The sequence below is a fragment of the Thamnophis elegans genome, chromosome 4, assembly GCF_009769535.1.
Source record: "Thamnophis elegans isolate rThaEle1 chromosome 4, rThaEle1.pri, whole genome shotgun sequence".
NCBI classification, from domain to species: domain Eukaryota; kingdom Metazoa; phylum Chordata; class Lepidosauria; order Squamata; family Colubridae; genus Thamnophis; species Thamnophis elegans.
The window spans coordinates 16,378,830-16,403,664 of NC_045544.1; the positions used below are offsets into that span (position 1 = coordinate 16,378,830).

At 38.6% G+C, this 24,835-nt stretch overlaps 1 protein-coding gene across 4 annotated transcripts in view; it reads right to left on the reverse strand.

The window, feature by feature from the left end:
• Nucleotides 1-807: 807 nt before the first annotated feature.
• Nucleotides 808-24,835, reverse strand: part of HMGN3 (high mobility group nucleosomal binding domain 3) — a 35,033-nt gene continuing 11,005 nt past the window's right edge. Inside the window, exons 2-7 of one of the 4 annotated variants that reach the window (XM_032215534.1) lie at nt 12,731-12,857; nt 11,575-11,625; nt 5,246-5,275; nt 4,183-4,230; nt 2,483-2,596; nt 808-1,958 (exon numbers count right to left, since the gene is read on the reverse strand). In XM_032215534.1, the coding sequence (XP_032071425.1) occupies nt 1,947-1,958; nt 2,483-2,596; nt 4,183-4,230; nt 5,246-5,275; nt 11,575-11,625; nt 12,731-12,787 (312 nt within the window). In that variant the 5' untranslated portion in view covers nt 12,788-12,857 and the 3' untranslated portion in view covers nt 808-1,946. Of the gene's footprint in view, nt 2,597-4,182; nt 4,231-5,245; nt 5,276-11,574; nt 11,626-12,730; nt 12,858-24,835 lie in introns of all 4 variants that reach the window. The other 3 variants (XM_032215536.1, XM_032215533.1, XM_032215535.1) reach the window with 3 other exon arrangements.

Genomic DNA, 24,835 nt, shown 5'->3' on the forward strand with positions numbered 1-24,835 from the left:
CTATTAGTAGAAAAGCTTTAAAGATTGGGCAATGAATCTCTTGTGTCTTAATTACCTAACTGCAAGATGGAAAATAAGAGCACCCTACATCAAAGAGATGCTGCAAAGAAATTCATTAATGTTTGTATATTATAAATCTATTATTAGGTTTTATTGTGATAAAAGCTAAAGAAGAAAATCAGTAGGGCTTTACTTTAGAAAACAATCACTAATTGTGTTATGTTTTACTGAATGAAATGATTGAGCTGCCTATTATTCAAAACCGTTCAATGCTTTGAATCTTTGTAAAATGATAAGGACTAGGGAAAAATCATTTTCATATAAACACATCTTCAAGCTTTTGATGTATATTATATTTATCATGTATATCAACACATGAAATCCTTTTATTACATTATATCATATTTTTTCTCCAACAACATAAGCATAGTAGAGGAACTGAATCTATTAAAACAAAATAAGATTTGTAAAAATAGCTAATCATTATTGTTAATATCATTTTTGTTAAATATTAAATAAAGACATTTGGATTGGATGATAATTACTTTATTGATTGAAACATGCATATAACTCCAAACATTATGGCCACAAATGCAGCAATAAAGGTGTCATGAAGAAAAAATTTCCAAACCCTCAGAAAATAAAAGTACTTAAATTTAAGTCCAAAAGAAGAGAGAAATGACAAGATGCTTACAAGAGGCTAAAGCAGTGTTAATATGAGTTAGGAAAAAAATTCCTATTTTAACATCATTACAATTATAGACTCCTTCAAATGTATTTTTACATCATTGCTTCAGAAGACCATCCCAGTGTTTTAAATCTCCATTTTAATATAAAAAATTAAGTAAATGCAAAAAAGCAACAGAAAATACTAAAGGTTAAGCTGAGACAAACTGCAGTTTTCATAGTCATATATATGTATATGAATTGGGAGACAGTTAAGAGGAGGAGATACAAAAGTGAAACTGTTCTTTCAAGAAAGCATAAACTAATTTCCACTTACAATACTGTAGCATAAAACAGTGCTGAAAAAAATAATTTGTTACATAATCCATGGGCAATTTACATTTGTCTGTACAAAGTGTAAGGCCTTCAAGATGTGTGAACCATCCAGGTGTGTAAGATCGCTCATCAGAGCTCCTTAAAGACTCTAGTTTTGCATTCAGGCTTTGGGTGTTCTGGTATATTTGGCAAATAGCTCTGCAAAAGGGGTGGCTGCCTCTTAAAACTCTGCTAGTTTGCTTAAAATACATGAATTGTGAATATTATCCGTTCCTAACCATAAAGTCAATCAATTTTTAGTATTATGTTGTAAGCCCCACTATTTTCTATGAGCTATAATCTTGATTCTGAAATAACAGTTGTAACCAAATTTCTAAACAAGTGTGCTTAATATTTTTCTGACAAGCATTACAAGGCATACCTCTGATTTAGAAAGATAATGAACCACATTTGTTAGCACTGAGACTTTGTTATTTTTTTTAAATGAAAAGGGTCCCATAATGGGCAACAGGTAGCCAAATGTATACATGTTTCATTAAAAACACTTAATTCTTAATTACAAAAGCACCACAGATTATTGCTCTAGGGGGAAAATGGCAAAAGATCTCTAACACCCATAGTAAAAACATCACTATATGCACCAAGACTTACACCTCTGAAAAGCAAATATATGGAATGCTTGTTCAATTTTATAAATACTTTTGTTTTCCAAAAGTTGTGTTAATGACGCTTTTTTCCCCTTAACTTGACAATGTTGGGAATTTCTAGAAGTACTGATACAGAAGGAAGAAGTGTTCATATATAGTTTATCAACTCATTGTAAGTCCTAAAAAATTAGCATTTACAAAATCCTTGATAAAAATATCTTTTAAAAGTTGTCAAGAGGTACATAAAAACATCCTCAAATGTTCATGTGAGTTCATATGCACCTGTCATCTACTGATTCAATTCTGTGCCTGTAAAAGGGAAAAGGGAAAAGGTTATGCCAGTCTGCCTTTTATAAAGAAAAACTAACCCTACTTCATCTTCTCTAAACAACTTTTCAGCAATCGCCATCATTCCCTTTTGCTACAAAGGTTTGAAGCAGACGAAACAGGTTATTTAACAACTGTTGTATTATAGACAGGACAACTATAAATATTCTTACATTTACAGGTTCCTGGTTTGTAAAAGCCATAGAAACCTTACCTGCTAGCTTCCATTGTTCACAATGAAAAGCACCACACTACTATCTGCTCCTATTCACTGCATATGCAGAATGCTCTACTGTACCCTTAACTTTCACTGTTTCAATCTGCCCTTTTACTGACATGTGCTGGGTGGGATACCTCTGGATGTTGAAACACTAACAGTTGAACGAGAGATGAGAATCTGTAATAACATTACGGGGGCAACAAAAAAAAGTATTATGAACATGCTTGCATCAGCTCAGAAACTGAATTATAAAACACTGACTGAATCAGCAGGATATATAAAGTACCTCTTCAGCTTTACTTTCACCATTTTCAGATGGTGTAGTACCTTCCTTTGCAGCTTCCTGTTTTTCATTCTTCTTCCCTTTAGAACCTTTATTAGCCTTTGTTCCAGGTTCCTTCTGATAACAGATCAAATATACAGAATGATTTATTAGAAAGCATCTAGATAAAAGTCTCCAGAAATAATACAAGATACTTGCTTTTAACTCCATTTCTTTGAGAAGACAGTAGTATGTGTTTCTGAAGTTATGCAGAGCAATAATCAAAGTTACAGAGATAATAAAATTTTGGTGAACACCCATCCTACTTTGATGCACACCTGTGATACATATTTTACTGAGTTAAAAATGGAGACTTGTTTGTAAAAATGCAAGGAATCCATTGAGTACTCTTACACCAAAAAGGCTATTCTAACCAATTGGTTAATTATATTTAATAAGTTATTTACTAATATTCCTTATGAGGGAAGACCTCATTAATCTATACTAGATTGGTGGGTTAGAAGTCTCCTCTTAACCATTATTGGAGCTTTCTCCTAAAATTGCTTCCTTTTGCATTGTATTTGGATTGAACGGACTGCTATGGAGATCGTGTTCCAGCTAAACATACAGGTGAAACTCGAAAAAGAAACCCCATGCTTTTGTTAAGCACAATATTAGGTGATCACCATTTCCACCCGCCTCTGGCTTCCCCATTGACTGGTTTAGGAAACCAGCAAAGAAGATTGCAAATGGTGATCATGTGACCGTGGGATGCTCTGACATTGTAAATGTGTTCTGATTGTGAGCGCCCCCAGCTTGCATTCATTGTCACACTGCAACCGTTGTAAGGAGACTAAGGTGCATAAAATTATGCATGATATGAAGCCAATAAGTTGTAAGTACAAGGACCAGTCATAGTACCATTTGTTCAGCATCATCGTCAGTTTGAATAGTCATTAAACAAGTGGTAGTTAAATGAAGACCACTTGTATCTGTACTCAAAGAAGACTAATTATTGTGGAAAGTGGAGCAATAAATGTATTCTATTTTATAAAATCATAACCAAGGAAGCTGTAGAACATATTTTGGACATGGTCTGGACAACTATATGGAAAGTGGATTAGTTGTATTTTTTTCTTTCCAAGGTAAAGGGTGGAAATGGTGATCACTTAATATTGTGCTTAACAAAAGCATGGGGCTTCTTAATAAAGGCAACCGGAAATGCCAGAACTTCCGCCACTAAGCATTGTTGTCACCTGACATCATGCTTTATGACTGCATCGCTTTGTGACAGAAATTCACTATTAATTACTCTTATTAAGTGAAGACCACCTTTACAGTCTATGCATCTGATAATGGTTCCTTATATGGCAATAATTTCTGGCATAAAAACCCTATAATTCACTATTATTATTTCTAGTGTTAACAATAATTGTGTTTTAAATGTTGGCGGAGAAAAATCTGAAACAACGATCAGATGACTGGAGAAATCTAATTTCTAGCCTGTATGAATGCAATGTGCACTGAGTGAATTTAAGCCAGTCTCTTTTTCTCTCCCCAAACTATCTCAGAGAACCTTACTATGCAAATTAAATGAGGGGTGTCCCCCTATACACACCACTTTAGCTCTTTACAGAAAGACTAAAACTAGAGCAGACCAAAAAGGATGATTAGGAAAATATGAAAATATTTACTGCACATGGTAAAAATCATGAGTGTTTTACCTTGGCGCTTTTCCTCGGCTTAGACTCAGGTTTTGGTGGAGCAGGTTTCTAGAAAATATATTCAGAGAATGCAACCATTAGCACAGGTAGTAACAAACATTGAGTTACTCCTCCTTTCCTTTTTATTGTAAGGAAAGAGCTGATGTCCATAAACACAGTTCGCCTATGTAAAAATTCATTCCTATACCTTTCTCAGAAACACATGTTTCTTTTCCTATAAATTATAAATATTTTGCAAAAAACTCTTCTTGGTGATCTGAACTAAGTATATCACTTTTTCTTTTTTGGTTAAAAATACTATTTCCTGTAAAGAAAATGAAGAAAATAATCAACAAATATTTATCAGATTAGTCATCTTTGCTGTGAATTGATTATGAATGAGCCAGACCTCTGAGACAGTTAGATTGTGTTTTCTTATCCTGCAGCCATTGGACTGATCTGGCCATCATATCTACACAAACAACCAAGTGTTTCCCCAGAGCCAAAAGTGTAAGGGACCTCTGTTCTAGCCTTTGGGGAGTGATATATTCCATCAAAACAAAGGAAGAAAAGTAATTTGGAGCTTAGGTTTAGGTTTATTAGATTTATATGCCGCCCTTCTCCCAAGGACTCAGGGCGGCGTACAACATGAAAAGAAACACAGCGTAAGAAGAAATAGGCAAAGATTTTAGTAAGAAATGCAACTTTTTGCAAATCTCAAGAAACAATATTGATTAAATGTGCAGGAGAGTTTGCATTTGTCCAATCAGGTCTGCTCTGCATGTATATTTATAGAGGCAGTAAATGTTATAACAGTGTCTTAGATGTCCAGTTTTCCCAGCTTCAAAATAAACTTCAATTGTGCTAAGTTGCTTTGGGACTTCCCGATGTTCATGGAAGTGAAAAATAACCAAGCAATCCTTGGTTATTTCAGATAAGAATTAATGAGCTGTCTTGTGGGTAGTTAAAAATTAAGATATGATTATCTTATATATCTTCATATGGCATAACCAATGTTAACTTGTATGGATTCGATTAAGATATATTGAGGCTTCATACTTACAGAAATAACTCTTATACTTACAGCTGATAATCTTGCAGATCGTCTTGTTGGCTATAAAACAGAAATAAAATCTCTTTGTAGATTCATGGTACTAGGTAAAAGGGGATTACGGGGGGCTGTTATTCATTTGCCAATAAAAAACAGCAGTACTTATGCTAAAGTATTTACAATTTCTGGAATTATTTTAGAAATGTGACGTACTTAAGTAGGATAATTTAATTGCTATACTTGGAAATATTACCTTCCTTTTTTTTCTCTCCATTGTAATGGAAATATTTTGTGGTAGAATTAAGGCTAAAGATTTGACATATACTCAAAAGTACAGTGCAAATCAATAGTACTTTCAATCATTATTTTGGTAGCCAAATAATATTTGCTATGTGATTCCTGGAGCTTTCTAAAATTAAAAATGACATATTTCCCAACACAAATTAATATACAGGTAAATATCTGGCATAAACCAACCTTCCCTTCCCAACCTGGAACACTCCAGATGAGATCAACCCCCAGCAGCATACTTGCAGCTCTATGTATCTACAAGGCATTAGATAGTAGAGGGATGAATCCAGATAGACACAGATACAAATAGCTGAAATAGAATTTCCTTATATCATAGTCTAAGCAAGCCAGTCAGCCCACTGCTCACGTGGCTCACTTCTGAACTGGCCACAACCTGGTAATGGGCCATGGCCCAGGGGTTGGGGACCCCTCGTCTAAACAACACTGGTTATTAATATTTGGTACTTGTGACAATAGGCATTAATAATTTTGGTTTGATTTACTATTTCCCTAGGAGTACAGCCTATAAACTTGAAAAGTTCTAACTGAATGCTGGTATTACATGTACACTTACATGGGAAATCTTGGGAAATCAAAATTCTCATGAAAAGAAAAATGAGACAGGAGGATTTTAAAGATTTGCTTTAGGATATTGAGCTCCAAAAATAAAGGTTAAATACCATATTATAAATCTGAATCACTTGATTCCTTTTTCTTCCATTTTAACAAAAATATGGATATGTACTATTGGTATAATAATACTTTTATAACATTGCTGTACATGGGAGAAGAGACAAGCTCATAGCCAACCTGGGAAGGTGTTGCCATGTCCTGTTGCACTGCCTAGAAGACAGCTTGTTAGTGCAACAGGCAAGACCTGTGCCAATGATAGGGCTTACGTGAAACACCAAAATGAAAACACCAAAATCATAAGATCCACAGTCTTGTGCTTTGCTTCTGATTCCTGAATGTGCTAATATTAGAAACAACATATTGCTGCAGAAGCCACTGGCCACATTTCAGAATATATTTTATGATATAAGAATTTGGAATTTTGGCTTTGTTGTTCCAACTTTTTTGAAGCACTGAAATATTCACACGTGGAATAATTTGCTTGTTAATATTGAAAAAGATCACTGGAGACACCATTTCCCCAGGATTTCAAATACTCTTTTTCTCAATTTGTCACCCCAACGCCTTCTAACTAGCATTCAAAGAGTAGGACTAATGCAGACTGAAACTTGAAATTCACTTCTGCCAGCCATGGGTTTTAAACTTCCTTGCTATGTTAAAAATGATATTACCTAGTTGGGTGCCTTTCAGATTTGTGGGGAATTTTGAGAATTGTAGTCATCAAACTAGGATAGGATGTTACAGATCTTACTATTAACAGTCTGAATTACGTTTCTTATTTCTAAAATTAGATTAAACGTCTTGCTGTATAGATTCATTCTTCTAGAATAGGATGTGATTTTAGTACAATTATCCTAAGTGCATCATTGCAAGTATCTATTTAATAATTTTCCCTAAAAATAATTACTAATTTTTATTTTCATTCATTAACTGTAATAGACCACTGCCTTGGAAATGATTGTCCCTAACCTGCAGGAGAGACTATCCAGGGCCTACAGTGTGACGGAGAGGACTTCTATTCTAACAAACCCATTCCATATATATATATATAGTGTTCCTAGCAAGGAGGCCTCTGCTTTTCATGCACATTAGACTAGCCCATTTTTTCCTACATCATTTTGGAAACTAGTTTAAAGTTGAAGTAACCGTATAAACAAACATTTTACAAAAGAAGGTAATCAGTTAAATGTCCAATATGTTGCCACTTTGGCAGCTATTCCAGTAAATGTCTCAAAAACTGTTATTCTGGGACTATGAGGCCACCAGATGTGACAGCTGTTCTACCAGTAGACTGATGCTGTATTAATTCCCCAGTTCTTAAAGTCATGCAAATATAAAATTGCTTTGAAAATGTACCTTTTCCCCCCTAAATGTGCATTTAAAACTACCACGCAAGGAAAAATTGTGTGCAAGTTTCTCCACTGTAATGAAAGTAACAATTATAGTTAAATGGAGAGCCTATGTTTGTATGTATGTATGTGTCTATGTATGTATATGTATATATTTGTGTCTGTGTGGGTTTACAGTGAAGATCCTTTATCAGAAAAGGGATTATTATTATTTAACTGCAGCAAATTAATAATTCATTTTTTTAAAAAAAAATCTGGTTGTCGCTAACTCAGACACATTCCAAAAATAAAATAAAACCTTACATTCTTCTGGACATATTTCAAAATAAATGCACATGAACAATTCAGCTTAATCCCGTTAGCATCACACATTTTTACATTTCTAGTTCCTACAAGTAACAAGATTTTTTTTTAAAAAAAAAATCCCTACAGAACACTAGCTTGATTAAGAAGAGAGGCAATTCATGGTTAATTATTCAGGAAAGTTGTTTTGGTAAATTAAAATGTGCTTTCAAATTGTTGATGTTTTAAAAAAATTAAAAGCATGCATTCATTTCAGCTGATCTGGAAACATTTTCTTAGTATATCCTGGTCAAATATGCCCATTATCACTTTATTACTAAAGGCAACATAAATCAAATGTTCTTTAATGGAACATTAACTCAAAAATATGGTAAATCTGTCATAAAACTTACTTCTATGGAACTAAGGGAAAATACAACCTAGAAAAGAGCCCCAGTGAAACAAACAGGAGCTGTGCTGATTTATTCTCAGAATGTATGATTATAAAAAATCTGATTAAAAAGAAAAACAATACCTAAGCAAATATTAATTAGGGCTTGTTTGATGTTCAGCCACTTGAATGGATTTCCTATAATTAGAAGTATTCTTCATGGTGAAGAAGATATGTATATTCTGATGAAGTTCCTTGGTAGCATACACAAGGAGTATGAGACTTAGAAAACAATGCCATATAGGTCAGGACTATTTTTGTTTTAACAGCTTCAGTAACAAAAGTCTTGCAAGTCTGAATGCACTTTCATTTATCTTCATATGAACCTGGAAGAACTTTGTGTGCAATATTTTCTCAACTTATTTTGAAGGCCTGGCTCAAGCCCTGCTTATCTAACTACTGTCTTGGTAGCAGTTCTTCCCTCTTTCCTTTAGGGCTATTCCCTATTCCTGGGATGGTGAACCTATGGCACGCGTGCTACAGGTGGCACGTGGAGCCATTGTCAGGGCACATGAGGCGTTGCCCTGTCAGCTGGCCAGCGTGCATGTGCACGCTGCCAGCTGAGTTCAGCCTTTTTTAAAGCCATTTTTCACCCTTCCCAGGCTCCAGAGCTTTATAGGAGCCTGGGGAGGGCGCAAAGAGCCTCCCCCGCCGTGCCCCCCGAGGCCCTCAGGAGGCTTCAGGAGCTTCTCTGAAGCCTCTGGAGCGCAAAAAAACTGGCCCTATGGGCAAACCGGAAGTTCTGGAATGGACTTCCGGTTTGCTCATAGGGTCGGTTTAAGCCCTCTGGAGGCTTCAGGGACCTTCAGGCGGGTTCCCCGAAGCCTCCGGAGGACTAAAAAGGCACGTGAGCCAAAAAAGGTTTGCCATTGCTGTCCCTCTACACATCTTATCAATACATTCTTTCCAAAAATGAACTTTCTTAACTGCCAAAGCATAACATGCAATATGAGTATTTCAGGAAAAAAGGGGAACATCACATAGATGATAAAATACGCCGTTGTGTTACATACTATGTTGATAGCACATACAAGCCTTTGTATTTTTCCACAAAAAGTTACTTAGGTGAGTATATAAAGTGACATTCCAACAGATATTAGTGCATAAAATTTTGTTTTACAAAGTTCTAGGTCAGTGTCGCCTCTTAACAGTATTGTACCCAACAACCCTACTTGCCTTTTTTTTATTTATTTGATTATTTATACCCCACCTTTATTACTTCTACAAATAACTCGATGTGGTAAACATATCTAACACACCTTCCTCCTAGGGGCAAGACTAATCTTAGCTTATATTGGCCCTGCTGCAAAGTAAATACGATTGTACTGTAATAGAAATACTTATTTCAAGACTGCCTTCTAATATTACTGCTACTGCTGCTGCTATTTTTACCAAATGGAGCTTCTGTCTTATTTCCTTAAAATCAATTGCATTTATAATTGGAAACCATGCAAACAAATGCAGTAGATGTATTCTTGGTGAGGAGGGAGAGGATTCTTTTTTAAAAAGTGTGACAAGCAGGAAAAACCTACTTCAAGCTATTTCCAAAAGATTCCAATATGAGGGACAATTCTAACTCTGCAAAGCAGATTCCTCATTTCAGCTGCTTCAGTTCACCAATGGAGTGAACTAACTTGTACCAGATGGGAATGGGTTCTTTTGCAGAGCAGACATGTCCTTGGAGATAAGAGCATTCTATCTCTCACAGGCTTATTTGCACATTCTTTCTGCTTTAAAATAAAGAAGTTCTAATTTCAAAAGGAAGTTTATAAATAGCAGCAGCTTACATTCAGACTTTGGAACTTGTATATTCCATGCAAATATTAAAACAACTTATGAACATTCAAATAATTTTTAAGAAGTTAGCATTTGATCCTGTCCACACTGACAGTTGTACTTGTATGAAAATAAACTGTACAGGAGAATATAAAGGAGGGGTTTTTTTGTTCTCACATCTCATGATACACATGGGCATGAGGACATCCAGTCATGGTATATGAGACCATGATTGCCCACTTCACTCAATTCCCATGGATTAACAAAAGAAAAAATATATTCCATCATTTCTCACACAAGGGAATATTCTTTGACATCCCACCAAACCATTTCAAAAGTGGGATAATGATACTAACATGCTTTAGAGATGGTCAGAATGACTAAATCAATGTGTATGAAGTCCTCTGAATTCTCTGCATTCTATAGGTCCTTGCACAAGTTGGAGAAAACTACTCCAAAGTGATATAATAGCACAAATATCTACATTTTGGGATTTGAGAGCATAATACTCCCAAAATGCAATGAGCTAATTTGCACATGATGATTCTGATTGATTATAAAGGAACAAATATACCAAGACATAGCTACTTGCTTGCTTTCCTTTGGCTCTTCCTGTTGGGAAATGTTATCTGTGAGTTCAGTATTGTCAGAAGGACAAGTCAGGAGCACCAAAACCTTGCTTGATACCATTTCTTTCAAATTGGGCTCATAAGTCTCTATTAAGGACTTGTAGCTCTGCTTCAAAATCTAACCAGAGAATTCAGTGTAGTTTGCACTTACAGTAATCACTACAGCAATTCTCACTTGAAATAAAGCATTCAGCATTCTTAGAATCAATCTCTCTCTCTCTCTCCCTCCCTCCCTCTCCCTCTCGCTCTCTTGCTTCTAACTCTTATGTGAGTAAGCTTATTGAATTTCAGTCACTGGGGCAACATGACTTGTGGAGGTTTGTACTGTCAAAGGTGTCTGCCCCAGCATGTGGAATTCTGCCTGGGAAAGAAATTATCTCTCAATATGCCCATTAATATAGTGGAAGAACTGTGAAAGGCCATATGGGAACAACTGTTGTAGCAACTATAACTGACAGGACATTCAGTTTATCCATGGGCATCTACTCCTAACCAGAATTATGCCAAAATGACAAAACATGAACTTACAATGCCACATCTGACATTTCAAACTTCTCTCATAACATTGCACAGAAGTTTCTATGGGGCATGTTTTGCCATTTGCTCACTCCTTTGCAACAGGCTAAAAATCAGGACACTGTCAATGAGGCTTGGACAACAAGCTGGTTGGCCAATTTCTATTGCAACCAATGGATCAACATTTGTTGATCCTAAAAGAAGCTGATCCTGCCCTTGCAGAATCCTGTGGGACTTCCTGGTAAACAAGGACATGTTACGTTTCAAGGAAGAGGATTTGTTTAAATATACAAAATATATGAAGTATTAACCAGCTGTCATGAAAGCACCACTACGCTTTATTAGATAGACTGACTATGGCCTGAGAGGAATGTAATTGGTTTTGTGTCTATTATCTTGCCATCAATAAAAGAGAATTGAAATGATCAGACTTGCCTCTTGTTTTGTTATTTTTGCTGCATCCTTGGCTTCAGCACCCTCTGGAAACTAGAAATAAAATTATACGATTAAGTATATTGCATTCTCCTTAGTTAAAACAGACAATCAGAAATATAGAACCAAATGGAAATCTTATAGATTATACTATTTCAATAAAACAGACAATGAGATTTAATTCCATCCTCATTTCTAATGAATTAGACATCACCTGAGCATTTGATTATTATAAACCGAAGTGTTTTGAAGATATAAACATACACCAGGAATGAAAAACTTTCTATTTTAAAAGATATTTCTTTAAAAAGAGACTAAGTGGTGGTTTTAAGTAGAACCAATCAGTTACATGTGTCATATTCAGGTTTAGTTTTCAGGTCAAATGAGGATGAAAAAATCTATAATCTAGTTTTGATGAAGATACAAAAATATAGAAGTGCAATTATTTGTCTCAATAATGTGCTCAATAATGGAAACAGACAACATATCTTATTAGTAATACTACAAATTAAAATCTCTGGTAAGAAAAGAAAATCTTATTTTTTTCTTAAAGGAAAATTAAGTTTAATTTAATAGGACTAACTGCAACTAGGTTTATTTAAATCTAGATTCTTACTGGTAGAATAATGTTGCTTGGCTTGGATATTTTATGAGAAGCTTCTGATGTTTAGGTGAACAATTCAAACTTCCAAAACTCTTATAAGTAAATAACTATGCATGATATTGCATTAAAACCATTTTAAAGCAGCAAAAATGTGAAACTAGTAAAGCCCCATTTCTGTCCCATATGTAGATGGTCCAGGACGATCTACACAACAGTTCAGAATATAATTTCAACACAGTACCAGCTAGGCAGGAAAGGGCATCTGCAGCAATAGTAACTGGATTCCAAATGGGCGGCATGTCAGGACAGAGTATTTATAAGTAGCCCTCATTTAGCAATTGCCACATTTAGTGACTATCCACAGTTACACAAATAACTGAAAAGTAACTTTGTGACCAGTCCTTGTATTTGTAATCTTTTCAGATCTCTAAAGCAAGGAAGATTGTAAAATTATGAAGTTTCACTTAGTAACCTCCAAATTGCCCATCCTAATTAAGGTTGCTAAATGAGGACTACCTGTATTGCACCGGCATAAAAGGGGCAGCCTGCAATTACCTGGTCATTTTGAAGCACTGAGCATTGCTGTAGATACTTCTTGGGGCAGAAAAACATAATTATAGGGCTTCCCGAACAATGCCTTTATCACCCAAATAAGTAATAATGTACAGAGATTTTTAATGGCCTAGAAATAAAGAACAAAATGAAAAAAATATAATTGATTTCTACAGTTCATGTCTGAGTTGGCTTTTCCAGATTTCTTATAGTTGCTACAAACAGATTAAAACAGCCTTTAGCACATAATGCCACAGAATATATTGGAACTACAACTCCCAGAATTCAACAACTAGAGGATGTCTATCACTGCAGTACTATAATACACCACACCTCATGGATTGTCCTGACCAGGACAGAGACTACTACACAAGCTGTGTCCCAGCAGTCTCCAACATTCCTGAAAGTAATTAGTGGCAGGTATTACTCCAGTAGTTCCCACAGCAACTAAATTTGTTATAAATGGAAGGCAAAGTAAGCGAGGTATTTGCCTGTCATGCTATGGGGTTGCAGAGAGTTGGACATGACTTAGTGACTGAAAAACAAACTAATATCCATTTCCATTTTTTAAAAAAATTAAATCCCACATTGGCTGTTTGAAATCCCAAATCAACCATTGGTCTGCAGGATGAATTTTCCCCAAAATTTAAAGCAACCCGCATTTTCTCCCCACAACAACCAATAAAAGATTTCTCACCCCTAATTTGTTACAAGTTGCTAGGAAAGTCTTCTGGTAGAAAAAAGGTGTCAACTGGAAATGATTTAATGGCAATCCAATCTAACACTGCATTGGCTTAGTTAGATCAAATCTGATGAATTCATCTACAGGTAGTCCTTGATTTACGACTGGCCATTAGCAACTATTTGAAGTTCTAATGGACTCCCAAAAGTTCCAAAGTCCAGACAGACAGACAGACATACACACACACCATGGTCCCATGACATTTGGGGCATTCAGAAATTCTCCCTTTACCACCGTTTGCAGCATCCTGTGGTCATGTGATCACAATTTACAAAAGGTCATATAATCAGGTTGGTCTCATGAGTGCTATCTTACACTCAACACTATTCTCACTGCTTTACACTTTTATTCAAAGTAAATGTGTTAAAGAACAGAAGTTCCAGCTTTATGTCTCAGTGGATGAATCATTTAGCTACAGGCAAGAATGTACTCTTCAAGAAAAACCCTTCCTCTAATAAAGAATGTGCTGTGTATAATTATGCCTGCCTCTCTCTCTCTGTCCAATTTTAAACCATTTGTTTAAACTGTATTAAATTCATTAATCTTAATAAGAATAATGGAAGAAACAGAATGTTTTAAATTAAACTCTATCAGCACATTGCTGAAGCCTAAAAAATGTAAAGTTGAACAACTTTATACAAATTATAAAATAGATGCTGAATCAATTAAGAAGCTTGCAGTACAATACACTGGGCTGGCATAAGACCTGCTACCCCCACCCGCCCAACAGAAGAGGAGGCCTTCTCACCACAGGAGGCATTTCAGATTGGATAAAAGAATGTCACTGTGAAATGCAAAGAGAGGGCATGGTCTCTTCCCATGCCTCCAACTAGTACTTGTGCTAAGTTTGGGGATTCTCTGTACCATCTGAGGTTCTTCCTGTTGCTGGTTTTTTTTTTTTTTTTTTTGCAGGCAGTAACATCTGCAGATCAAAATCTATTCAGGGACTCCTTCAACCAGTGGAAAAGAAGCTGCAGAAGAGAATATCAACTCCATGATAGACTGTTTTATGCAAGGATTAACAATTTAAAGCCTTGCATTGTTGCAAGTGTTTGGTGCAAATGTCAAAGTTGAGGGCTGGGAACTGAAGGAGGTGAAGGGTGAAATTGGATTCTCCAAGACTATCTTATCTAATTGTAAATTATTCTTTTGTTGTATCTCCTGAATTTAAATGCAATGTTGCTATGGGCTGGTGATAAGGCAAAATGTATTGATAAGCCTTGCCTTATTAACTGCTTCAATTACCATTCCTGCTGACTGAAGAGAAAATATTCCCAAATCAGGCCAAGAGCTGAGCGAAATTGTACTCGTGGAAAAAATATTTTTAAAATATAATTGTCATTTATCTGACCACCCTTTCATTCTCTTCAATCCTTTTCAACCAGCATGTCCAAGTGAATACTTTAGATTTTTGTATCCTACAGTTCAAAAAAAAAAAGGTCTTCATTTATAGTTTTACTTTGTTCCTTTCATTCCTTTCATAATTGCAAAATTAAAATGGCTTGCAAGGTATCATCTGGCACAGGTTTATTTTGTCAACTTGGTTTGAGATAATACTTTTTCAAAAGCAGGCAGAACATCTAAAGGCTGTACAGATAACTAAGTTGTATGTGATCAGAAGATTCCAAGGTATAGCATCTGCTTCAAAAACCTGCTCCTAAGAAAGATTGTGCTTTATATATACAGTATATCACAGAAGGGAGTACACCCCCTCACATTTTGTAAATATTTATATCTTTTCATGTGACAACACTGAAGAAATGACACTTGGCTACAATGTAAAGTAGTAAGTATACAGCTTGTATAACAGTGTAAATGTGCTATCCCCTCAAAAGAATGCAACACACAGCCATTAATGTCCTAAACTGCTGGCAACAAAAGTGAGTATACCCCTAAGTGATAATATCCAAATAATATATGTTGCAGATTAGTCACTTGATTAATGGTCTTTAAGAGGACCATTCTATGTTTGGCAGATTATTGCAGACTATAGTGGTTGTATGTGTTATTTTGGGTTCCTCTAACTCCCCCTTCCCAGTTTGTGCTTGATCCCCATGCAGCTTTCATGCTGCTGACTCTTGTTAATTTTTGTTGTTGTTAAGACTGCAGAGATAACTTCTAATAATTCTGTTTTAGGAATACTGGCTGGACAGTTTGTGTGAGTGAGAAATGGACAGAAGGTGTATCCATACTGTGTTGGGCAGTTTGTCTATTGCCCTTTATGACCATAAAGGAGGGGATAAAGAGGTGGGTGATGATGTAGGGAAACAATGGGAGAGGAACTGTATAGTCAGGATTGGGGATAATGTTACTGAAATGGAAGGCATTATAAAGTAGGCAAACTGAGGATGGTAAGGTGCTGCTTGGAAGGTCAGTTCTTCCATGACTTCCCATGTCCCCCATTTTTCTTGCTCTTCTATGCCTATGGCATTGACCCATTGGGAAGGGACTGGTGATATCACAAAGCTAATACTCTCATGGTACAAGGGCTCATTGTGGGTTTTTATATTCCTGCAATAGCAATGGTAATTCAAAGTGGACAGAGAGCTGAAGTAACAAACTGAAGTCAGTTGTTTGGAGGTGACTAGCAGAGCATATTGCTCCTTGTTGGGGTAATAAAATTATTGACCTAAGTTCCAAGCAATGGTTCATCTTTAAATATTTCCATTGTGATAAAATGACTATTGACTAACCTGAATGGTCGTTCTCTGGGCACTGCAGGAGAGTCCAAGCACAGGTTAACTTTAGTCTATCTGTTCAAGGACTGATTTGAGTTTTCCTTAGACACGTCTCCTGCTCTTCATTGAGGTCCAGTTTAAAAACAAAGGTGTAATCCTGTTGAGGACGTACGAAGGATGGTGTGACGTCCAACAGCTTCTCGAATCCTGGACTATGTTGAAGACCCCTGGGCGGGGTTGAACGACCGTTCAGGTAAGCCAACTGTGCGCTGCTTGGAGAATTCAAGCATGGGACATACCCAAGCTATGTGGCACCAGGATGGGAAGAAAGTCTGTCCAGGGTTTGTGGATCAGTGAGAACCTTTTCCAATACTCTTCTCCCGAACAAAGCTTCAGCTGAAGCAAAAGAGTCAAGTCTATAGTTCTTGATGAATGGTGTCGGGACGACCACGTTGCTGCCCTGCATATTTCTTCAATGGACACTTGTGTCGCCCAGGCTGCCGTGGTTATGATGCTCCTGGTGGAGCGTGCAGTTATATGAGCCGGAATCTTTTTGGCCCGTATTTCGTAGGCCAGCTTGATGCAAACTCGCAACCAATGATCGATGGTAGATGATGACACTTTCCGACCCATGGCCCCGGGCTGAAATGACACAAAAAACAATCGCTGAAAAGGTGCCATTCTTTTGGTGTATCTGCGGACTGCATGGCAGACATCTAATGTATGTCAAGTCCTTTCCCTGGGATGTTGTGGTGAGGGCAAAGGTTTGGGTGGATTACCTCCTGTGCCCTATGAAACAAATAATTGGTTTTTGAAAGGAAGGCAGGGTCCAAGTGAAGGATGACCCTATCAGTATGAATAATGCATAGATCTTCCCTGACCAAAAGTGCCACCAGCTCCGAAATTCTTCTGGCCGATGTAATGGCAATGAGGAATGCAGTTTTCAAAATCAGATGTTGAAGACTGGATGAGCAGAGCAGCTCGAAGGGAGCTGAAGTCACGGCCTGCAAGACAACTGCTAGATCCCAATAGGGTATTGATGGATGACAGGCAGATGAAGGTTAGAGGGGCCTTTTAGGAAGCTACACACCCTAGGGTGCTGACTGAGAGGAATCCCTTGACAGGATAGTAGATAGGGCTGCTACCTCTCGCCAAAGGGTGTTAGGGGACAATCCCTTGTCCAGCCCCTCCTGTAAGAAATCCAGAAGTTGCAGAATAGACGTTGAGATAGCTTCAATGTGATGTGACCGGCACCAGGAAGAAAAGGTGGCCCAAGAGATGTCGTATATCCTAATGGCCGAAGGCCACTCAGACGTTTGGATGGTTCAGATGACCTTGCCAGAAAAGTTGTCTCTCCTCAGGAGGTCCTCCTCAAGTGCCAGATGGCCAACTGGCGCCATTGGGTGTGTGTGTGGATAATGGCCCTCTGGCTCAGGGAGAGCTGATCTTGAGGTATTGTCTAGGACGTAGTCACAGAGAGACTGACACGGTCTGAATACCAGGACCTCCTGGGCAAGTGAGGTACAACCAGTAGGACTTCTGCCCTCCCCGTTAGAATTTTCTTGATGACTTGAGGTATGAGAGGGAGAGATGGGAAGATGTAAAGCAGACGCGCAAGCCAGCAGCATCGTAGAGCGTCACTCCCCTCCGGCCGAGCAAACTGGAAGCGTGAGAAGAACCTCGGGAGCTGAGCATTGTCTAGACTGGTGAAAGGGTCAACTAGTGGGAGGCCAAAACTTTGGGTCAGTTAGTGGAAAAGAGTCAGATGCAGGCGCCACTCTGAACTGTCTATGGTGGTCCGGCTCAACTAATCTGCCCTGACGTTGTCCACTCCCAAGATGTGGTCTGTTCATAGGGATTCTAGGTGAGGTTATGCCCACCTTCCTAGAGTCTCTACCTCCGCCATGAGAGCTCTAGAGCGGGTTCCGCCCTGGCAGTTTAGGTGGGCTTTTGTCGCAATGTCTGTGAGCAACAATACGTGCTGACCCATAATGTCCTTCCTGAGGTGGTGGCGGCTCTCAATTCCAGCCAGTTGATGTTGTGAGCTCCTCTGGCGACCACCTACCCTGTGTTACTTGTGACTGTAGGTGTACGCCCCAGCCGTACAGGCTGGCATCTGATATAATTATGACACAATCTGGCTCCTTGAAGAGGCACCCTCTCTTGATGGCCTGGGAGTGCCACCACTTGAGGGACTGCATGACCTTCGAAGGAACCTTGACCAGTCCCTTGGAACTGCTGGCACGGATTCGCTGGAGAGGTAAGAGGAACCACTGAAACTCCCTCGCTTGTAGGCGGGCAGAGGGAACCACCGCTATGCACAATATCCTTTTCCCTAACAACTGGGATAGAGTCACTACGGCTGCTGACTTGGAGGTTCGGACTCATTGTACTAGAGCCCTGAGGCTGTGCAAGTGATAGGAACGCTCGGCAACTCTCTGTGTTGATGATTGTACCGAAGTGGAGGATCCTGGTAGTTAGAGTCAAGTGGCTGTTCTCCTGGTTCACTCCTAGTGGCACTGCAGGGTGCGAATGTTGATCTGGAGGTCTCAAAGAGCTTGGGAGGTGGATGATGACTGGATAAGTATGTCATCCAGGTAACACTGGAGCCATATTGGACAAGTGCGGAGGTGAGTTGCCACTGTGGCTAGAAGCTTTGTGAAGGTCCTGGGTGTTGATGAGAGACTGAACGGCAGAGCTTTGTACTGGTAGTGCCTGCCATTGTAGTGGTGTGACTGCTGGATGAGGATGTGAAGTTACGCTCCTTTTAGGTCTATTGATGTTAATAGACCTTCTGTCTGATGCAACCCAGGATTGACTGGAGGGATTGCATCTTGAAGTTGTAGGCCAGATGCAAATTGAGCTTTTTCAGGTCTGATATGGCTCTCCATCCTCACCCTGAGCTCTTTGGAACCAGGAACAGAATGAAATAAAATCCCTTCCTCTCCTGCTCTATGGGAACTGGTTCTATGGCGTGAATGTCTAGCAAGTGTTGAATCTCTGTTTGCATGAGACCCTTTTTGAGGGGGGAGGGGGGAACCGGGCAGTGGACAAAGGTCCGCGGGGGAAAGGAGAGAAATTCCAGAGCCTGACTGTGTTCAGAATCCACAAATTCTTGATAATCAATTCCCATTGACTGACATGCAGCTGAAGATGACCATCAATGGGAGGAATGTGTTAGTGGTCACTTCGGTAGGGTCGGTTGAACCCTCCCCGAAATGACCTTGGTTGGCCAGTTGTTGCCTACTCTAATCCTGAAAGGAAGGTCTGTCCAGGGAATGGTCATTTCACTAGGGGTAGGGCCTCTGGTAGGAAGGGCACTGGCTGGCAGGTCAGATGCCCAAAAGGGCTGCCTGCGGAAGAAGTTGGAATTCTTCCAATCTGGTCTCCTGTGGGCAGAAAGTAGAACCTTACGCTTCCCCTTTGTTTCGACCACGACTTCTCTAGATATTAGCCAAAGAGATTACCCCCTTTAAAGGGGGATGAAGCCAGCTTCCATTTAGACTTCATATCTGCCTGCCAGTGGCATAACCACAGAAGCCGGCAAGAGGTTACATTAGATGCCAGGACTCTTGATACAAACCTGGCTGCATTAAGAGACACATCCGCCAAATATTTGATGGCTGCTCTAATATTATTAATATCCTGGCGCCACTTTGACTCCTCGGCCGGTAGGCTGACTTCAATTGGTGTAACCATAGTAGTGAAGCTCTGGTAAAAAAGGATGCGGAGGTGGAAGCCTGTAACAGCCCTACCCGTGCATCTGGAAGGGGCATGTTCCAATTCGACTGAAAGGGAACAATCAAAGGATGCCAGCTCCTCTGCCAAGGAGAGCCCCGGGGACCCAGGAGAACCCACAGAGACATCAGGGGAGAGATCCTGCGACCCTTCTCCTACAAAGGACGGTGAGGGGTCCCGCTGAAGGGGTAGCTGGGGAGGATCCACGGAAGCTTCGACCGAGGAGCTAGCCTACTGAGCTGAGTCCCTAGCTAGCCTTTGGGCCCTGGGGATCTTTTCCTTTGGTGCCTTTCCTGCCCCCCCACCCCTTTGCAAGGAGGATCCGGCCTACTCCATTTAGTGGAAGGCCCTACCTGCTCTTTCTCATCCACCAAACCTCAATCCACCATTTTGGAAAGGACCGGCGTAGGGTGATCGTCCGATGCTTCCAGGCACTGCTGAGATGGTGCAACTGCTGATGAAGAGGTGAGGGCAGTGGATATGGCGCTGCTTGAGGTCGCTGGTCAATTGGTGGTTGGCAGCAGGTAAAAGGCACTTGGCGCGAACCGAGTGGTCCTGCTGCGCCGGCAGATCCGCTCGTAAAACCTAATGCTGGAGTATGACCTGAATCGACCAAACACTCCAAAGCCGCCCACAGGATGTCTTGGTGGGGAGAGACCTTGCTGGCGACCTGGACAGAGGCCAGACACCCCCTTCTGGCGGCAATTTTCAGCTTGAGACAGGCAGCGCCAAATGCCGGTGCAAAATGGCCGCTGTGTTTGTTGGGTAGATTAGGGAACTATCGAGCACGGCCAGAGCCTCACGAGACCTCTGGCACTAGAAAAGAGTCCTCTGACAGTTGGGGGGAAAGGAAGCATCCTATCTCCACGTGCTCACCAGCAGCCGCTGGACAAACACCCTGCTGGCTGCCTCCACCGCATGAGGCACAGAAAGCAGCCCAGCCTCGATAGCCTGCTCCAAGTGAAGTCAAACTCACGAAGGAGAACTAGCTAGCTGAAACTAGAAGAAATTCACTAACTATACAAAAATAAAAAACCTAAGCTAACTGTTTGGAGAGTCCCAGTCTATCTGACCAAGAACTGAGGAGATCCCCAAAATTCATCTTTATTGGGCTAGACTGAGTTTTTAAAGTAGACTTCAATGAGGAGCAGGAGACATGTCTAAAGAAAACTCAACTCAGTCCTTGGGCAGATAGACTAAAGTTAACTCATGCTTGGACTCTCCAAGCAGCGCACAGGAGAATGTAAGTGTTTACATTCTACAATTCCTTCAGAATTCACCACTGTGTTTCATATCATTCTAAGGCAGTCTTAATCCTCAAAACCAGTTTGATAGCTGGTGTAGAGGAGCTGCAAATGAAGACTTGGAATGTCTCCTTTTATATGTGGAATACCACTTTAGATTCCCAAAACTGCATTCACAGATAATGCTACACCAAGACGTTTTAACTGTTTTTTTAATGACTCAGACTTCATGTTATAGATGAATAAATACCGTATTTTTCGGAATATAAGACGCACCTTTTTCCCTCAAAAAAGAGGCTGAAAATCTGGGTACATCTCATACACTGAATACAGCATTTTTTGCCTCCCGAAATCCTGCCCCCTTCACCAAAATGGCCGTGCATAGCCTTTAGGAGCCTTGCAAAGTGCTCCTAGGGAGGGCAGAAATGACCGAAAAACAGGCCGTTTATTGCTCGTTTGGGGGGGGCAGCCCCCAGGAACACTCTACAAGCCTCCTAAAGGCTATTCATTCCCTTTTTTGAAAAAAAAAGGGGGGGGGCGTTTTTGAGGTCTGCAGAGTGCAAAAGCTTTTTTTAAAATTTGCCTCTTCAAAACCTTGGTGCATCTTATACTCTGAAAAATACAGTAATCATGACTTATTGGGCAAACTCATATAATATTAGCTAAATGAGAACAGTTCAAAAACAATACAGAACCACATTTTAATGTTTATATTTGGGAAACAACTATATATTAAATGTTTATTTTAGTCTAGCTGACTGTGCACTGAACCATAACTATAATAATATGCAAGGGTAGTGCCAATAGTAATAGGCTCGTTGGATGCAATCCCAAAACAACTGGACACCACTTGAACACCTCTGGCCATGACAGAATCGCAATCAGTCAATGGTAAAAGCAACGTTACTTGGAACAGCTTACATTCTGCAATGATACCTTGAACACCATCAAACACCTATGCTTATCCCAGGTCTTTGGGAAAGAATCAACAGATGGATAACAATGCCAAATCCAGTTGGAACACATAGCTGATTGTATAATGAACTATAATAATAGTTTATTGATTAGGTATAACATGTATTGAATAAGTTAAGTTAAAATGTTATCTCATATCTTGAACTGATTTAAGACATTCCAAAATTTTCCAGAAAAACAATTTTGATACAAAATATTCCCAGAAAGCCTCCATAATAGGTGTAAATATCAGTTCCAATTAAAGAATAATAATAAATATTGCCTCTACTGTGCCAAAAATCACCATTTCTATTCCATTGCCAGGTTTTATGCTATTTTCTTTTGGGGCACAAATCATGAAAAGGCCTGGTTTCAGACAAGAGCTCTTATTTTATGCAGTAATAAATCTTTATTGTTCTCATTCATTTTATAACATGTTATTGACATATTCATAAAGACCTTGCACTTGGCAATCCACATGTCTGGCATGATACAAGAGAGAGTAGCTATCTCTGGAAAATCAAGAAAATAAATTTGAAACCTGAATAAAATCAATGGGATTATATCATTTTTAATTATGTTTTATTAACTAGTTTTAATACATTTGAAGGATATTTTTTTAAAAAAACACTTAAGCTAAATTTGTAGGCATCAACCTGATCTTGGCAGATTGAAAATTATACAGTTTTAGTAAACAGATTTAGATATTTTTCAAACCAGACGAAACAGTGTTAGAATGGCTATGCTAGAACAGAATACTACTGTATATATTTCTAAAGCTAACAGGGTCATACCCAGTTAATTGCTCCCTTTGTTGCCTGAAACACATTTTTCTTCAAATATGAATACGAAAGACGAAAGTATGTTTTTGAAGATATACAATTTTGCAATCATGGAAAACAAAGTAAACAGAAGCTTTATATTTAGCACATATAGTATCCTGAAATATGCAGCCCATATCATATAAGTCATATAAGACAGATAATGCTATGGTAGCATTTTTATCTATGTTGGCCTTCCCTCATCTGATATTACCTCCAGATGTACACAACTGCAATTCTGACCATAACTGACCAATGCAGTATTGTATAACTGTGTTAATTTGGGATGGTAAGAGTTATAATCAAACAATTCTGAATAGCATTAGACTAAGACATGATAATCACACATTCTGAAATCTCTCTATATATATCTAACAGTATCTATTTGTTAAATATCTAACAAATATATAGACAGTGTTAGGTATAGAGAAATAGTTATCTGGGGAGATTCTTATGTATTAATATATATATATATATATATATATATATATATATATATATATATATATATATATATACATACATACATACATACATACATACATACACATACACACATACCGTACACACACACACACACACTCACACATTATCTATCTATCTATCCATCCATCCATCCATCCATCCATCACTTACCTACCTACTTAGCTACCTAGAGTACCTACCTACTAGTCCTCCAGAACCGGGCCACTGGCCCATCTTGTCAGACTGACTATCAAACAAAAGTCAACTGGATTCATTTCGGAAGTTCAGAATCCTGGACAAAGAAATAGTCACCTTCCTCTGTTGCTTCCCAGCAACCAGCACCTAAGGCATTCAGGACGTAATAATAATCAAGCCAGCACCATTATACATTATACTGATAGCCCTGTACTCCATGAATCTGCTGTCCAGTTCCCTTCCAAAAACAATCCAAAGTGGCTTCCACTAGCATAACTGGTAGCAATGAATTCCAGTTTAAGTGAGCATGGCATGAGAAAGCCTTTCTGTCCATCCTAAATCTCTCCATGGATCCTTCTGTTGCCTAGCAGTAATCATTTTGCATCAGTTCCCTAACTTTTAAAAATTACTCTTTCTCTATGTATATTATAACAGTAAACAATTAAAGAAAATTTGAACTAATCATTATGAACTTTCCCCAATTGTGTTTCAAAAATCCATAGAGTGTATTGCTGTGGGTTGGGGCATTCTTTTGTTTTGTTGTTAAGAAAACCAAATTAAAAGCCTGAAGAATATAGAGACTAGGACAAGTAGCTCTCCAGCTGTCATGGCCTACAAAAGGCAGTGCACAACCAATGGTCATGACTTACTTCTTTATGCCAACTTTGTATGCTGTGTTATTTTTCCAGTACAGAATAAGATCATTACTAAATATTTAACAAAGTCTAAACCAAAAAAATACAAATGCCTTTATGCTCGAAGAATACAGGTTGGATGCAGAATCATTGTTTTTTTACTTTCAAAGACGGCAATGTCAACATCATACAATAAGACTTTCTTGAAATGAAATTAAACAAGCACTACAGTCTGCGTTGATATTAAATATTAAGAATTTAAAAATAATGTCTGTATGTATAATTAATTCACAGCTAACAGAGAATAAATTAAGTCTTCATTGTTTTCTTGGGTTCACAAGTAAAGATGGATTGTTTGCAGAAATAAAGAAAAGATTAACTCTAGGAAGGAAAGCAATGACAACTTTAGACAAGATCAGGAAGGATGATGATATTTCTGTGCAGTGCTTTATAGTAAAAGCAGAAAAATGCTTCAAGGTAATGCAGGAATAGGAATGTGGCTATCATTGTCTGCCATTCCTTAACCAAATGTGTCTTTTACCAGGAATGGGCACAGCTGCACAGCCCTAATTTCTATGCCAAGAAATATCAGAGTAATTAAACAATGGTCTGGGGTGAACTGAAGGTTTGCAAAAC